The sequence below is a fragment of the Nicotiana tomentosiformis genome, chromosome 5, assembly GCF_000390325.3.
Source record: "Nicotiana tomentosiformis chromosome 5, ASM39032v3, whole genome shotgun sequence".
Lineage (NCBI taxonomy): Eukaryota > Viridiplantae > Streptophyta > Magnoliopsida > Solanales > Solanaceae > Nicotiana > Nicotiana tomentosiformis.
Window position 1 is genome coordinate 88675994 of NC_090816.1, and position 17831 is coordinate 88693824.

The following is a 17831-nucleotide window of genomic DNA, read 5'->3' on the forward strand; positions in this document are numbered from 1 at the left end:
AAAACCATGAATATCTTCCTAATTTGTGTTCAATTTTGTTATGTCTCAAAATAGATTGAAGTTTCTAGAATTTCCGGAACATCGTAATAATAAAAGGAAAGCTCAAGAAAGGTATGTTGGCTAAACTTCTCTCCTAGAATTGAATCACATGATGTTCTTCTAAGTTCCAAGTTATTCATTATAAATTAACTATTCCGAATAAGCTTTGTGTTGAAAGGTATATGTTCAAAATGTATTCTGAATGCTCTTATCATAGGATGTTAACCTTCGAGAATGTGTTCAAAGCATGAGTTGGGTATTAAAATGTTATGACTTCAAGTAGTGTTTCAAGTGAAGGCTATGCCAAATTGTGTAAGAAATCTTAAGGTGCCTAAGACTCTTAATTGCTCATATGTGTACTAAATGTCGTGATTAGAGATTCTTTGTTGTTGATAATCTATAAAAATACTTGAAAGTGAAAGTAGTGAGTAGTGGATATAAAGTGTGGACAGCGTGCCAAGAATGAAAGTTATACTTGTAGCCAATCGCGTCAATGAAATGAAATGATGTGAGAAAGATTATGAAATGAGCCTTGGTTCAACTATTCCAAATTGATTCCGAAAATGGAATTGTCCAAAAGCTTATGTACTCAAGTCATGTCCAAATGTGGTTGTTCTAACTAATGCTATGCTTGGCAGGTATTTCCAATATGTTATGAGTTCTTACATATTCATGAGTTGAAATTGTGTATTGCCCTTTTTGGCGAGAGGTATTTCAAGAGTATTCAATAGGATGATGTTTATGATGATAATCCTTGAAAGAAAAGAAATGAAAGTGTGGAATATGATATGCGGCCACAGTGCCATGAATGAAGAATAATATGTATGGCCAAGGGAGCCAATGAAATAATGATATGTAAGTAGTTGAAAATACTAATGATGTGATATATGGTGTGAAAAGGTTATGAGATTAACATATTCGTATTTGTGTTTCCAATGTGCTATAAGCTCCTACGCCCTCATGAGGAAAGTCAAAGGTGTTCCTAAATATTTTAAATGGTCTTGATGTCCTGTGATCACCCATGGCAAGTACAAGTAAGTGATAATATGAACATGAAATGTGGCCGTTTGCCAAAATGAGAATTATGAGGTGTTGTATGTCCCAATGGCTTCAATCATAGTATGTATACTTCTAAAATGATTAATGTAAATGACTTCGATGTTAAGTCCCCAAGAATCATGAACATAGCTAATGACCTTAATATGATAATGGAGTATATAATGAAGTGGAAGAGGGATGTCCTATGCTAAGTGACAATAAATGTTACGGAAAATGTATTTGGGCCATGTGCCATTGAAATTGACTTATTGATTTACCATACATGTGCTAATGTAATGAGATGTACTTCTCCATGATGAGCATGGTTATGAACATGAAGTGTTCCAATGATCCAGGAACTTACGACCTCAAAAGTAGCGCTAGTCATATCGCTTTGGGTTTATATATATGGTCATGTGCCTAATGATTCTCTATTTTTACTCAATTATGTTATACCCCCCTTGGGGAGAAAGTTTTGTACGGATTCAATGTGATCAAATTCTAATTCACATATGATGAAATCTTATGAACTTATATTTTTGTTAAGATCAAAGGTGCCAAAGGGTATGATTTGAAAGGAAATATTTTGTACTAACTATTATTGTTTGAGAATCCAAATTGTGGTATTGTGGTCACACCTCCACCTGCATATATTGGGGTGAGGCAGCAGATCCGCTTTGTGTAGGGATTGTGTTATTGTGGTTACACCTCCACCTGCATATATTAGGGTGAGACGGAAGAGCCTCTTTGTTTAGGGATTGCGGTATCGTGGTTATACCTCCACCCCCATATATTGGGGTGAGGCAGCAGAGCCGCTTTGTGTAGGTATTGTGGTATTGTGGTTACACCTCCACCCGTATATATTGGGGTGAGGTGGTAGAGCCGCTTTGTGTAGGGATTGTAGTATTATGGTTACACCTCCACCCGCATATATTGGGGTGAGGCGGCATGGTCGCTTTGTGTAGAGATTGTGGTATTGTGATACACCTCCACCCGCATATATTGGGGTGAGGCGGTAGGACCGCTTTGTGTAGAGATTATGGTATTGTGATTGTCACGCCCCGACCTGGAAGCGAGACTGGCACCCGGTGCCTCAACTAACCTAGTGTACCAAATTGCGACTAAGGGACTCTGAACATATAATGTCATAATTTGGCCAAGGGGCCACCTTGCAAGACAATTTGCGAAGCAAAATATAAAACTGAATGGAAACTAGCGCTGACTAAACATCAATATAAAGTTGGGCCGACAAGGCCGTCATAACTACTACAACTGACAAACCACCAAAATATACATACCAGGCCTACAAGCCCAACATAATGCACTAACTGACAGGATATATCTACAAGCCTCTACTGATAGATATATTGTGATCGGAACAGGGCCCCGACCTACCCATAATATATATACATACACACAGAAGATGTACATGAAAACCTAGACCCGATAACTCCGAAGGATGTGGAGCTTACCGATCAAGCTGAACTCTGGAAACACCTACTGAGGAGGTATACCCGTCTGTCTATCTGAACCTGCATGCATGAAATGCAGCATCCCCAGAAAGGGACGTCAGTACAAAATAATGTACCAAGTATATAAGGCGATAACATAACTAAAAGTTGAAACTGAACTGATAATATAATAACTGAAAATAATTGGGAGTCAAAGATGATCTGGAGATATACTTACCTGTTGATACTGACTCAACTCCTTCAATATAGTAAGTAAAATAATTGTACGGCCTTATAAGGCTCGGTATATATAACTGCTCTGCCGTAGTAGGCTCGCTCATAGGCGCTCGGCCATACTAGGCTATGTATCTCGACCATGCTGGGCTCGCTCATAGGCGCTCGGCCACAGTAGGCTCAGTATATAACTTTCCATCTGATCAGAGGTTGCCCAATAGGGGCCTGCCCATCGATTATAGCTCGATGGTAATGAAAATACTGTAATACTGTATATATAGGCTTGCTGCTCTCTTGACTGGAAGAAGACAATACTAAATTGAATATAGAGTCTCGATAAGGAATAATATTGTAACTTATGAGACTAGAATAGTGTGAATAAATTCATGAATATGAACTTCTCTTTTTGTCTCATTACTAACACATGTAGCTACGAGATCATGCCAAAATGAAGGAAGGCTTAGCCTTAACATACCTTATCACAATATTTCCAATCACCAACTTGAACTCACCTCTTCTCACCTTAATCTACAACAACGATAATAATACTATCATTAAGTTACGAAAGGTACAACTAACGCACAACGAACGACAAGCTTATTTTGTATTAAAACGGACAGCATCTCCCCTATAATCCTTACTTCTTCCAAATTCAAGATAACACCACAACACCAAAAACAACAATAAGAACATATATACATTAGTTTCCAACCTTATGCATACCATACAATACTACAAAACAGCCCAACACACCCCAATCGCTTCATACACAAAACGACCACCGTAGTAGTGTCAACAACCCGAAAATATTATGACGAACGACCAGCCCAACATCCTGAATTTATGTGGTGTTTCTCCACACCCTTCCTCCTCCAAAACTCCACAAAACATTAGTAAAACACGCAGCCCAACAGCACCACAAAACAGTCCACAAAACAGTCCGCTACAAGTGAATAACTCGAACTCACAGCTTCCGATCACCGTCCCGTGAGTTCTTACAAATATAGAACGACTTACTATACATCTACAACAGAAAAAAATGGATGAAAGAGAGCAGTAAACTTACCTTATTTGTTGAATAACTCGACTCCTATCTTGGTTCTTCAAACTCTAGGCTTTACCTCCGATTAGAACTTGAAAGGGGGAGAAAATCAATTGGGGTTTGGGGGGAAATATTTGGGAGGAGTTTTGCAGAGAATGAGTCTGGTTATTTTGCCCTATTATAAGACTAATATATGAAGGGGATAGGACTTTAAAAAGTCCTCTTTGAACGACCCGAACTGGCCCATTTTTGGACGACCCGAACAGGCCCAGTTTTGGATTCTCGTTTAAGCAAGTAGGTGACAGTCTGCGCAGTCTCGCAAAAATGCCCATATCTCTCTACTCAGATATCGTATTGACAAACGGTTTAATGCATTGGAAAGTAGTCTCATAGATATTTAATTTTATGGGTGGAACACCCTATAACTCTAAGTATATTGGGAGAAAATCGCAGTTACATTTGACCCAAAGTTTCAGTAAAATTTATGAACGTAACTTGTGATGACTTTCATCGACTTTTGTTCCACCACTCGCTTGACTTCAAAACATAACATACGACTATCATACAAATAATATAACTCAGAACATAACCTCCTTATCATGTAAAAAACCCTGGTCTCATCCCAAAAGTACATGCTATAACATTCCCAATTTATCGGCTTTCGACGAAACATTATTTTCTTCAATTCCTTTAGCTTCTAAACCTTCCAACCCTCTTTGTACTTGTTGTTCATGATATTCAATATTTGTAACTTCCGAGGTAATATGATTAAATTGCTTTATATATTTTCAAAGATGATCTCTTTTTTTTGGGTCCTACATTAGTTTGCTCACGACGCAGTTTTACGTACAAAACAAAATATAGGGTGTAACAGTGATACACTTCCACCCGCATATATTAGGGTGAGGCGGTAGGGCCGCTTTGTGTAGAGATTTTGGTATTGTGATACACCTCCACCCGCATATATTGGGGTGAGGCGGTAGGCCCGCTTTGTGTAGAGATTATGGTATTGTGGTACACTTCCACCCGCATATATTGGGGTGAGGAGGCAGGGCCGCTTTGTGTATAGATTGTGGTATCGTGATACACCTCCACCCGCATTTGTTGGGGTGAGGCGGCAGGGCCTCTTTGTGTGAATGTGGTTATAGAGGATCCCCGACTTAATATCTATAAATTTGAATGGAAGCTCTTAATAAATTTTCTTGACGTTAACAGCTATCTAAGCCCTTTTACTGTTACCATGATTCATCATATTCATGTTGTATTTCCAAGCCCTTGAATAGGTATATTTGTATTATGCAAGTAAACACTGTGAACAGTCTATGAAACACACATGTGTATTTTATAGATGCTACTGTGAACGGTCTATGAAACGCACAGGTGTATTGTATAGGTGATACTGTGAACGGTCTATGAGACGCATAGGTGGATAATAAGGGAGGAAGGTGCCACTTTCATTGGCCTTGTTTGTACATGTTGTTACAATTACATTATATTATGTATTCCACGTATAGTTCGTATGGCTCAGTTGATCCTAAAAGAAGCTGAGAATGATGCAAATATAATAAAACTTGAAATGTGATCCTATGGGATGTTTCGTAGTTTCTTGATGTACTTTATTTGCCTCTTATTTGAGTTACCGTATTTTCATATGATGTTTTGACTGCCTTACATACGAGTACTATTCCACATGTACTCACGTCCCTTTTGACAAGGGCTCGGCATCTTTTAATGGATGCAGGTATACTTCTATAGGATGATATGGATCTTTGATAGGGACCCCGCTACCGTTCTAGTGGGTGTTTGGGTCTAGTTCATTTTATGTATTTATGTATCTATTGTCATAGAAGCTCCATGTACATTGTGGGTCATATAATTAAAGATTTGAGTTTTGTCATGTATTTATGTTCATAGTATTTACAAGTATTTATAAAGTTGTGTAACCGTCATGAGAAAGAATTTATGGGCCATTGAGCTAAATGTATTCAATATGAAATTCAAGATCTAACTATGTTATGGTATATCATGCATGAGTAATGATGAGAGATTAATGTAAATTAGGCTTGCTCGAATGGGTTTACTCGGTTGAGCGTCGGTCGCGCTCCTCGAGTTCGGGGCATGACAACAAAAATAATAGTGAAGAGTATTCCTTCCTTTCGAGTGTTGCTGATGCTGATACTGATGCTACCGATGATGATGAGGCCGAGATCTCTACACAGCAGTGATTAGCTTTTTCCCGCAATCTGCTAGTCTGATGCAGACCTCGGGGAGACCCTCAAACTACTCTTATTTTATCTTAATATTGTGCAGTGAGTACCCTACAGTGTTTTTCGTTGGGGATGGCTTTAGGGAATATTCTTTATTTGTACATTGATTTTTAACTTGTGCCCTTGTCGGACTTATGCTTTTGTATGGATATTGTGTGCCCTTGCCAGGCTTGTTCAACTATTGTTTATCATGTGCCTTTGCGGGGCGTAGTTTGTGATTGGTGCTATAATTGCTGATTAGTCTCTTTTGTTATTATATTTTATTTTTATTTATTTTCTTTAGTAGTTATTAGTTTATGTTATTTTTGTTCCTTTAGTATTAGTTGCTTTTGTTATTTTATTTTCTTTAGTAGTTTTTAGTTTTTTTATTTTTATTCCTTTAGTGTTTATTTTATTTTCTTTAATAGCTTTTAGTTTATATTATTTTTGTCTCTTTAGTAGTAATATACTTTTCAATAAATTATTCATGGGTTATCTTTATGCTACAGTTCTTTCCCGAGGAATATTTTTGTGTTGAACCGAGTAACTTTTCCCTATGATGGATGGCATGACAACTTTCTTAAGGGAATTAGTATTGTTTTGTTATGTGGAGACTTTTGGATTGTTTGGTACTAATAAAATTAGTCTCTTGTATGTGATGTGTGAATTAAGAATACTCCTCCAAATTGTGGTTGTAAATTCAAAAAGTAAGTTGCATGGGGAAGAATAATTTTTGCGATAACCTTTTCGCTCATTTTGTGACTCTTTGCCCACTAGTTGGCATGATATTGCTCAAATTATTCTTATTAAGAAGTGAAATTTATCCGTCTTGATTAATTCATGTGACATGTGTGTTAGTTTTTGTTAAAAATAATTCTTGTGTTTACTTTTATCATCTAGAACTTGCGCGGTTGGTCTTTCAATTCTAATGTTAATTATGTTTGGTTGGAGGGATGACCTTAGGCTTTCTTTATGATCTTTGAAAAGAGCCTCTTTAGCCTTTCAAGCCTACCATTTCATAAATACTATCACTAGTTAACCACATTTGAGTCTTTAACCTTTTCTTTGGCTACCTCATTACAAACCTTTATCCTTTTTATGAAATAATTCCCTCTTTTGAACCCGTCCCTCCTTGAATGTTAAGAATGAGTCTAAAAGCCTAAGTTGGGGGTGTTGGTGTTAATTCAGAAATGGTGAAGATGTACATTGTGTGTAGAAACATATACCTCAAAGTTATTTATATAAAGATACTCAAGCTCCAAAAGAACATATATATATATATATATATATATATATATGGAGTCTTGAGAAAATTAGAGAGATACTTTAAGGTGGTTCTATGTTGGTAACTAGATGTCAATAAGGGCTATGTGGTTTAAAAAGAAGCAAAGTCCAAAAAAAAAAAAAAAAATGTGAGTAGTGTTCAAGGAGGGTGTAGTTACTTGTATTCCAAATGCTTATCCTACCCTTCCCTAATCCTACATTACAAGTTTAAAAAGTCCTTATGGGATCTCCAACCGAATGTTCTTGAATAGGCGGCGAATTAAAATAAGGGCAAGCTTATGGTATGATATTTTGTAACACTTGAAATTCTTTTATGAGAGTGAGTATCTTTGTGCATTTGTCCCTTGTGTTGTTATTGTAAATATGGTGATTTTGGGACTTTCTTCCTTGTGAGGGCACATGGATTATGATAGATTGGTGACATTGATATATTCCGAACTGAGTAAATTGAGCATATGTAGTATACTAGTGCTTTTGAGTCACTTCTTGAGGCTTGGTTGTTGTCACTTGATTATGTTAAAACTCCATTGCATTCTTAAAATTATTTTAAATGAAGGAGTTATTTGGTTGAGATTCACATGCTTGAGCCTAATTATTAGTACCACCCAAATCCATAAGTGTTATGCTTAATTTGAGAATGTGATTTGGAAATGATAGCGATGCTAATTGTGCATTGAATAGTAGAGCCTCATTGAATTTTTGGTTTCGATTTGCTTGAGGAAAATCAAAAGCTTTAAGTTGGGGTGTTGATGAGTGGTGATTCTACCATGTATCATAGTCTCTTTTCTTTAATTTTTGTGACCTTTAATTATAAAATGAGGTGATTTACGGTGTGCATTGCTAGATTTTCAGGTAAATGAAGTCTCGAAGAGAAGTGAAATTAAATTAAGTGGATTCGTGCAAAAAGAGTGAAAGAAGTGCAAATATTTCTAGTGGAATCGCATCTGCGTAGAACCATCTGCATCTGCGGTCTCGCATCTACGAGAAATGGTCCGCATTTGCGAAAAAAGACTTGTAAGGCAGACATCGCATCTGCGGTTGAAGAACCGCTTATACGGAACTGCTTCTTCGGTTAAGGTCCGCATTTGCGAAGCCGCTTCTGCGGTGACATGTCCGCTTCTGTGGAATAGCTATTTTCACCAAATATCGCATCTGCATGCATAAAGTCTGCATCTGCGGAGCCACACTTGCGATGAATGTTCCGCAGGTGCAACCAACGGGCTTAGACCTGGGCAGGATTGACAATTCACATTTTCTCCATTCTAAACCCACAGATACATGACCTAGCTTATTGGAAGCACATCTTTGGCCAATCTCTGGATATCTTTGACATATCTTGACAAGAGAACACAAGTTTTGGAGTTAGGGTTCTTGCGCACACACTTGGGTCTTGAAGATATGAAGCTTTTGGTTGAAAATTTACTACCCATTTATGTTCATTTTTAAATTTCCTTGCTTTGTATTGATATCTAAGTCTGTAGTATTTTTTCCAACACTTGAATCTTGTTTATGGGAATATTCATATTTAAAGTATGATTAAATATCTTGTTGTGCTTATGTATTGAACGATTTTTATTTATTATGAAGTGCGTTATTGTTTCTTTAATTATTCATGTTCTTTAATTTTTCCAAAGGGGTTAGCTAACCATAGGACTCGCCCATTTACTTCGAATTGATTTTGGGAAGCTTAATTAACAAGAACTTGAGGCGTTAACCCTCACTTTATAGATTCTACCTAGAGATAGGATTGAACTACTTGTAGCCATATTCGGGTGTGCTGAATCTCTTAATTATTTTAGGGATAATTCAATTAGGAAGTTTTGTTAGTCTTCGTAAGAAGATAATATAGAATTATTACCCGAGACTAATTAACATAAACTCGCTCATATTTGTAAAATCGTGAAATACATTGGTTCGTTAGTTGAGTGTAATTCTCAATGCATCCATGCTTGTAGCCATTGATCATTTTACTTGATTTCTAGGTTATTTTACATTTTTGCAATTAATTATAAATATTTTCTCAAAATCATTCTAAGTGTTTGACTTAGCATAATAAGTGATAATTATCTTACACGCCTGATCGCCTACATATTGTTCTCTGTGGGATTCGACCCCGACTCATAGATGGGTAAATTATATTGCATGAGACCTTGTCCATTTACTTTTTAGTAGTGGATTTGGACGTCACCACCTACTCAAAATAGATTGACACCTATATCCTTATGGAATTATGTAACAACCCAACCGATCATTTTACTTTCTAGACCCATGTTCCCCTATTTGAGACTTTTGGTATGTACTTTTACTGTTTTATGAGTTACGAACTCGGTATTTGAAGGTTCCAATAGGTTTGTATAGTGATTTTGGACTTGGGGACATCTAGCGCAGAAGCGGATGTCTAATAGGTTCTAATAGGTTTGCAAATGCGGACATCTAGCGCAGAAGCGGCTCCGCAGATGCGGATGCCCAAACACAGGTGCAATCCCAGTGGAGTATTAGCGATTCCTCCAATGAGGCGACTTTCTCGCAGATGCTAGACCGCAAATGCAGACATTCTTCCACAGATGCGAGATCACTAAATGCATTTTCACTTCTTCAACTCTTTTTTGCTCGATTCCACTTCATTAGGTTTCAATTATCTTCAAGACTCATTGTACCTAAAATACTAGCAATGCACACCATAAATTTGTCATGACCCAACTCCCACCGGAGCCGCGACGACGCCTAACACTACTTGCTAGGCAAGCCAACATCACACAATAACAACGAATTTCATAAAACAAGGCTTAATAAACACAACAGCAAAAATATCATGAAATAACTGAGAAAACAACAACAATAATGCTACTACCATCCCAATAATCTGGTGTCAATGAGTATATGATCACTATGGAATATCAAAATATAAAGCCAATTCCTCAATACAGTTGTTTAGACAATAGAACAGTAACAAATGAAATAAATGAAAGAGAACTTCAAGGTCTGGGGGCGTAATAACAGCTAACTCATAGTCTCTCAAGTACTGGTACTAACACAGCTCTAGTAATCACCACGTTCGGAAGTACCTGGATCTGCACACGAAGTGTAGAGTGTAGTATGAGTAAAACTGACCCCATATACTCAATAAGTAACAAACATAACCTTGGGCTGAAAGTAGTGACGAGATAGAACGAAACAGTCAGAGTTCAATACCAGCAACAACATAGTACATAATGATGACATTAATAGTAAATAACTCAAAGGAATTATCATATTCATCTCGTTCACATCACAGGAATATACACATGCTTCCAAGTATAACAATTAAAGCCCATCACGGATAAGAACATTTCATTTACCAGCTAACATGAGAAAAATACATCTCTATGCCTGCATGTCAAATATGCATGCCAAGTTAATGATTCTATGGTGATATCCTTAAGTACTCTCACTCTAAGAACACTCAAGGTGCCTAACTCAATGCCCACTTCATCACACACAAAATCACTCAGCACTGTACGGGTGCCTGGCATCAATGCCCCTCACCAAAGCACGTGTCTATCTCACTGTGCATGCGCTAAATGCTGGCATGTCAGACTCCAGAGGGATAGATCCTGCCCAAGCACTAATCAAAAGCCAATATGACATGTTGTTGCGTGCAACCCAATTCAAATAACAATAAAGCCAATATAGTATGTTGCAGCGCGCAACCCGATCCAAATGACACTCTCAACAACCTCTAAGGACCACCTCAGTCATCAACCTCTCAAGTCTCAAGGGCTTACAAATCTCATATCACTCAGCCCAAACAGTATCACATATGGAAAACAACAACAGCATGATGTAACAATGAATAAAGTACAGAGACTGAGATATTATATGCAAATGAAAAATCATGATTTGGTGTATAGGTATAGTTAAGACAAATAGCTCAAAACAACATAAATAACCCCATTATGTTTCAACAAATTAATGTCATAGCCTGATCATGATTTCTAACATGAACCATAGCTCAAATAATCAATCAAGTAGAGAAAACATGGATATAACTAGGCGTGATACCAAAACAAGTTTGGTAATAGGCTAAAGTCCACTCGGATCAGGAATACTTTGGCGCACGCCCGTCACCTAGCATGTGTGTCACCCCAACACATCACAAACAACATAGTTCCCAAGGATAATTACCCTAAAATCAAAGTTTAGATATATTACTTACCCCAAAATGCGCAAATCAAAACTCCAAAAAGCCCTTCCCACGCGAATCGGCCTCCGAACGACTAGAGTCTAGTCACAAACAACGTAATATCATCAACTAATATCGTTGGAAACAACTCCAAACAATAAAGATTCGATATTTATCAAAATCAAAAAGTCAGCCCCAGGCTCGCACCCTGAAACCACGTCAAACTCACAAATTCCGAACACCCATTCAATTACGATTTCAACTATACTAATTTCATCTAATTCTGACCTCACATCGACCTTTAAATCCTTTGTTTTTACCTTAGGAAAGTTTTTCCTAAAATCCACCATTTCCTTACTTTATTTCACCAATTAAATGCTAAAAACAAAGGTGGAATCATGAAAAATGAACAAATCCGAGTCAAAAACACTTACCCCGATCCAAATCGTGAAAACCCCTCCAAAATTGCCAAAAACCGAGCTCTATAACTCAAAATATGATATAATGACCAAACCCTCAAAATAGAGATGTTAAATACTCTGCCCGGGTGTATTCATCGTGATCGTGGGACCTATGTTGCGATCGCGAAGCACAATTAATCACTTCCCCAGAAATAGCCTTACGCAAACACGAGACCCAGGTCACGAATGAGATTGTCACGCCCCGACCTCGGGGAGTGCGACCGGCACTCAACCAAGATAACCCGGTCAAGCAAGCCTTCTATATACTTTCTACCCGACCTTGCCCATGAATAGAATAGATATGTATTCCATTATTTAAATGTTGAGAGGATTTCATAATCAACACCAATTCCATCACCATTAGTAGCTTCATTTATAATTCCCAAAATATATTACATATTTATAGTTTGAAGTGGAACTTGTGGTACAAATACAATATTTCTAGTTTTGACTTTCCCAACACCAATGTACAACCCACAATATGTCTACGGAGCCTCTAAGTACAACAGAAGAGTAGTATGGAAGTGTTGGCAACAAGGCCCCAGCTATACCTCAAAATGCAAAGTACAACATGAAGTGACATCAGGCCCGAAATAAAGTAGGGCTCACCAAAGCCTGCTGAATAGGGAGTAAATGCTAACGAGGACCAAAGCTGCCCGCTGATGAACCACTTGCATCCATTGAAGATGTAGCGTTCCCGGCAAAAGGGACGTTAGTACATATGGAATAGTACTAGTATGTAATGCTAATTGTCCTCTTTAGAAATAGAATGCCAATATAAGAAAGGGAAGACCATGGAAACAGCAAGCAATGATCAATGATATCCAAATGCCAAGTTAAAACATAATAATTTTCAAAATACGAAGATAATACTGTGAAGATGATAATCAAAGTATGAAGATAATATTATTTTTGGTTGGGAGATCTTAGTACTGATATACCACCGTGAATTTAGCACGAAATTCGATCACGTCCCGATCGGCTAAGTCATCTCACCAGAGACATCCAATCACAATACCACCATAGTTTTAGCACGGAGTCCGATCACGGCCCGATCGGCCAAGCCATCTCACAAGAGACATCAAATAACAATACCGTCGTACTTTTAGCACGGAGTTTGATCTCAGCCTGATTAATTAAGACATCTCACCAGAGACATCCAATCAAAATCACAACAATATCTACACAAAGCGGCCTGCCGCCTCACCCCAATATGTGACGTTGGAGGTGTAATCACAATCACAACACCACCATGTACGCGAGATGGCGTCTGATCTCAGCCCGATCAGCTAATCCGTCTCACCACAATGTCGTGTGGGTCAACATCACATTCTGCTAGCAATCATCTCATCCCAAATAAGGGGAATAATCTCATCACATCAATCTCATCCCAAATAAGGGGAATAATCACAATGCACTCCTACACCGGCACGTGTAGTTTTGGGGTTAGGTTATTTTAACCTACCCTTCCTCGGTGACTATCTTTACTCCCAAAAATATTTTTGATTTTCATACAAGGGAAAGATAAATACAATTGCATTTACCTCATAACCTTTCACACCATTTATAGCCTCATTTGTACTTTCAACCACTTACAATATCATTATTTTGTTGGCTCTCTTGGTCATACATATGATTCTTCATTCATGGCACAATGGCCATATTTCATATTCCACACTTTCATTTCTTTCCTTTCATGGATCATCATCATAAATATCAACAGATAGAATATTCTAGAAATCACAACTTTAGGTTCATTAGTAATAAAGACTTTAAACATAATGAATTTCTTTCCAAGAAATTGAGTAAAATGATTGGCAATTGAAGCACAAGTTAAAATCATAAACGACATCATTTATTCTTGAAATACTTTTCCCCAAAAGGGAAATATCTAATTTCAACTCATGAATATATAAGAGCTCAAAACACATTGGAAATACTTACAAAGCATAGCATTAGTTAAAACAACCACATTTGGGCATGACTTGAGTACATAAGCTTTTAGGCAAATCTATTTTCGAAGTCAATTTGGAACAGTTTAATCAAGGATCATTTCATAACCTTTCTCACATCATTTCATTTCCTTAGCACCATTGTCCACAAGTATAACTTTCATTATTGGCAAGGTGGCCACGCTTTACATCTCTAACTCACTTCTTTCTCTTTCAAGCATCTTTATAGATTATCAACAACAAGGCATTTTCAATCAAGACTTTAGGTACAAATATGAGAAATAGGAGTTTTAGACGCATGGAGTATTGTTTCTAAGTTAAGCATAATAGACTTTCATTTGAAACACGGCTCAAAGCCATAACATTTTAATACACATATCATTCTTGAACACATTCCCGAAGGATAAAACAATGTGATAGGAACATTTGGAACACATTTTGAATACATAATTCTTGACACTTTGCTTACTCGGGACAATTGAATTTATTGGGAACAACTCGGAACATGGGAATAAGGAACTTGAACCAACCATACTTGAAACCTACTGGAACATCATGGAATTCAATTCTAAGAGAGTAGTTTAGCCAACGTACCTTGTTTGAGCTTTCCTTAAGTTACTACAACGTCCCAAAACCTCTATCAATATCAATATATAGGAAGATAGCGAAAATCGGATAATAATTAGAAGGATTCTCATGACATAAGTCTCTTGGGAATTTTGTCAAACGCCTATTATGAAAAATTGACTACAAAGCTCTACAAGGGTAATCCCTTCTTCCTAATGTCGCATGCATGGCCTATCTCTAACCCCATAACATACATAAATCCATAACTTCTTGCATAAAACTTAGGAGAGTGACTTACCCGGATAGATGATGGTTTAGGGAGTGGCTTCCATGATTCTTGAAGATTTTGGGCAAGATTGGATGAATAAAATTGCTAGGTCTTCTCCCTCTCTCTCTAAGATACTCACTTCTCTCTAAAAATATCATATTTTACCTTGTAAAATGACCCCCTAAGGCCTTATATCAAAATAGGGTCGGATAAAGAAATTTCCAAAAATGTCCCCCGAAGTCAATTATGTGGTGCAAATATGTGGTAGCAGAATTGATATGTGACCAGCAGAATAGATATGTGGGTACCAGAATAGATTTTGTGGGCAGCAGAATTTTTATGCGGCCAGCATAATGGTTATACAGCCCGCAAAATCATTATGCGGCCAGCAAAATTATTTTTCAAAATTTATCCATTTTCTGTTCCACTCTGCAAAGCTTATGCGTTCCGTGGAACAGTTCTACAATCGCGAGATTTACCGCAGAATCGCCTTCATCTGTCAAAAATTCCCATCAACACTTCAGTGCATTCTTCAACCCAAAAAGTCTGTATCGCGGTTCTACAACCCTCATACACATTAGTCTACCTTGGCATTACAAAACTTTAAATTTCTTGGCGAACATTTACGGGGCCATATAGATATGCACACCCATCCTGACTCTTCTTGAACGCGGGAATCCTTACGGGATCATGAAGGCTTATAGCCTAACATCCCAGCTATACTCCCTCTTCTACACGAACGCAACAACCCTTGCACGATCGCGATGACCAGTGCCATCCAAAGCTTTACGAACGCGGTCACTACTTCGCGAATGCGAAGTACAATCACCCCTGCCAACAGATTACCCTCCGCAAATGCGACCTCTTCTTCGCGATCACGAAGAAGGAAACCAGAACAGAGCATCAGCAGTTACAAAACATGGAGAAATGGTCTGAAACCCATCTGAGGCCCCCTGGTACCCCGTCAAATCACACCAACCAATCCCTAAACATAACACGGGCTTAATCGAGGCCTCAAATCACACAAACCAACATCAAAACAACGAATCGCACCCCAATTCAAGCCTAATGAATTAATGAACTTTAAACTTCCAAAACTCATTCCGAACCATATCAAATCAACTCTGAATGACCTTAAATTTTGCACGCCAGTTCCAAATGACACAACGGACCTATTCCAACTCCCGGAACCAAAACTCTGAACCCGATATTAAGAAAGTCAACTTTTGATCAAACCTCTCAACCTTCCAAACCTTCAACTTTCCAACTTTTGCCAAATCATCAAATCAACCTACGGACCTTCAAATCCGGACACACGCCTAAGTCCAAAATCACCATACGAATCTATTGGAATCATCAAAATACAATTCCTGAGTCATCTACACAAAACTCAAACTCTGGTCAACTCATACAAACTAGGCTTTTAACCTTGGGACTAAGTGTCCCAATTCACTCTGAAATTTCCCCAAAACCAATTCAACCATCCCGGCAAGTCACATAACCACAAATGAACATATAAGAGGCAATAAATAGGGGAAAATTCTACAATACACAAAATGATCATATGGGTCGTTACATTCTCCCCCTCTTAAACAAACATTCATCCTCGAACGGGTCTAGAATCATACCTGGCGTCTCAAAAAGGTAAGGATATCTGCTCTACATCTCCTGCTAGGTCTCCCATTAGCCTCATCGACTGGCTGACCTCTCCAATGCACCTTTATTGACGCTATATTCTTTGACTTCAACATTCAAACCTGCCGGTCCAAAATGGCCACTGGCTCCATATCATAAGTCAAATCCTCATCTAGATGCATCGTGCTGCATTCCAAGACATGTGACAGATCACCATAATGCTTCCGGAACATAGATACATGAAACACTAGGTGAACACCCGATAAACTAGGTGGCAAGGCAAGTTTGTAGGACATCTCTCCAACTCTCTCAAGCATGTCAAAAGGGACAATATATCGAGGACTCAACTTCCCCTTCTTCCCGAATCTCATCACACCCTTCATGGGTGAAACTCTTAGCAGAACCTTCTCACCCACCATATATGCAACAATACTAACCTTCTTGTCAGCATAACACTTCTGCCTGGACTACGTTGTACGAAGCCACTCCTGAATAAACTTCACCTTCTCCAGAGCATCATGAATCAAATCAGTGCCCAATAACCTAGCCATCCCAGGATCAAACCAACCAACAAGAGAACGACATTGCCTCCCGTATAAGGCCTCATAATGAGCAATCTGGATACTTGATTGAAAGTTATTGTTGTAGGCGAACTCTGCTAATGGAAGAAGCTGATCCCATGCACCTCCGAAATCAATAACACAGACACACAACATGTCCTCCAAGATATGAATAGTGCACTCGCACTGCTAATCCATCTGGGGATGAATTGTACTTAGATTTACCTGTGTGACTAACTCTTATTGCATTGATCTCCAAAGTTGCGACCTGAACTCAGTGCCTCGATACGAAATGATATACACGGGCATACCGTGAAGGCGGACAATCTCACGAATGTAAATATGAGCCAGCCTCTCTGAAGAGTAGGTAATCACAACTGGAATGAAATGTGAAGACTTTGTCAGTCTATCCACAATAACCCATACTGCATAAAATTTCCTCAAGGTCCATGGAAGTCCAACTACAAAATCCATCGTGATACACTCCTACTTCCACTCCAGAATATCAAGCCTTTGACGCAAACCACCGAGTCTCTCATGCTTGTAGTTTACTTGCTGATAGTTCAAACACCGAGCAACATACTCAACAATATCTTTCTTCATCCTCCGCCACCAATAGTGTTGCCTCAAATCATGATACATCTTCGCGGCACCCGGATGAATGGAATAACGTGAACTATGGGCCTCCTCAAGTATCAACTCACACAACCCATCTACATTCAGAACACAAACCCGACCCTGTTGTAAGGCCCCGTGAAATGTTATCCTAAACAAACTAGGGTTTGGACTTTTTGGATTGAACAGTGCACTGGGGAGTTGAAGGAAAATATTTGGAAGAAATAGGCATTTCTGCGGCCCATTATGCGGCTGCATAATCACTCTACAGCCTGCA

At 38.3% G+C, this 17831-nt stretch overlaps 1 protein-coding gene across 1 annotated transcript; it reads right to left on the reverse strand.

Annotated features, from left to right (window-relative positions):
- Positions 1-16495: 16495 nt before the first annotated feature.
- On the reverse strand, positions 16496-17413 carry LOC138892750 (uncharacterized). Its single transcript, XM_070176486.1, has 3 exons — positions 17251-17413; positions 16883-17064; positions 16496-16783 (listed from the first exon to the last, which is right to left on the reverse strand). Exons 1-3 carry the CDS (start codon positions 17411-17413, stop codon positions 16496-16498), a joined length of 633 nt encoding a protein of 210 aa, XP_070032587.1.
- Between the last annotated feature and the right edge of the window lie 418 nt (positions 17414-17831).

Coding starts and splice junctions, on each gene's coding strand:
- LOC138892750 (XM_070176486.1), bottom strand. CDS start 17,413: ATGGATTTTGTAGTTGGACTTCCATGGACCTTGAGGAAATTTTATGCA. Junction 17,065..17,250: donor TGAGATTGTCCGCCTTCACG/GTATGCCCGTGT, acceptor TTGATTTCGGAG/GTGCATGGGATCAGCTTCTT. Junction 16,784..16,882: donor TTCATGATGCTCTGGAGAAG/GTGAAGTTTATT, acceptor GTGGGTGAGAAG/GTTCTGCTAAGAGTTTCACC.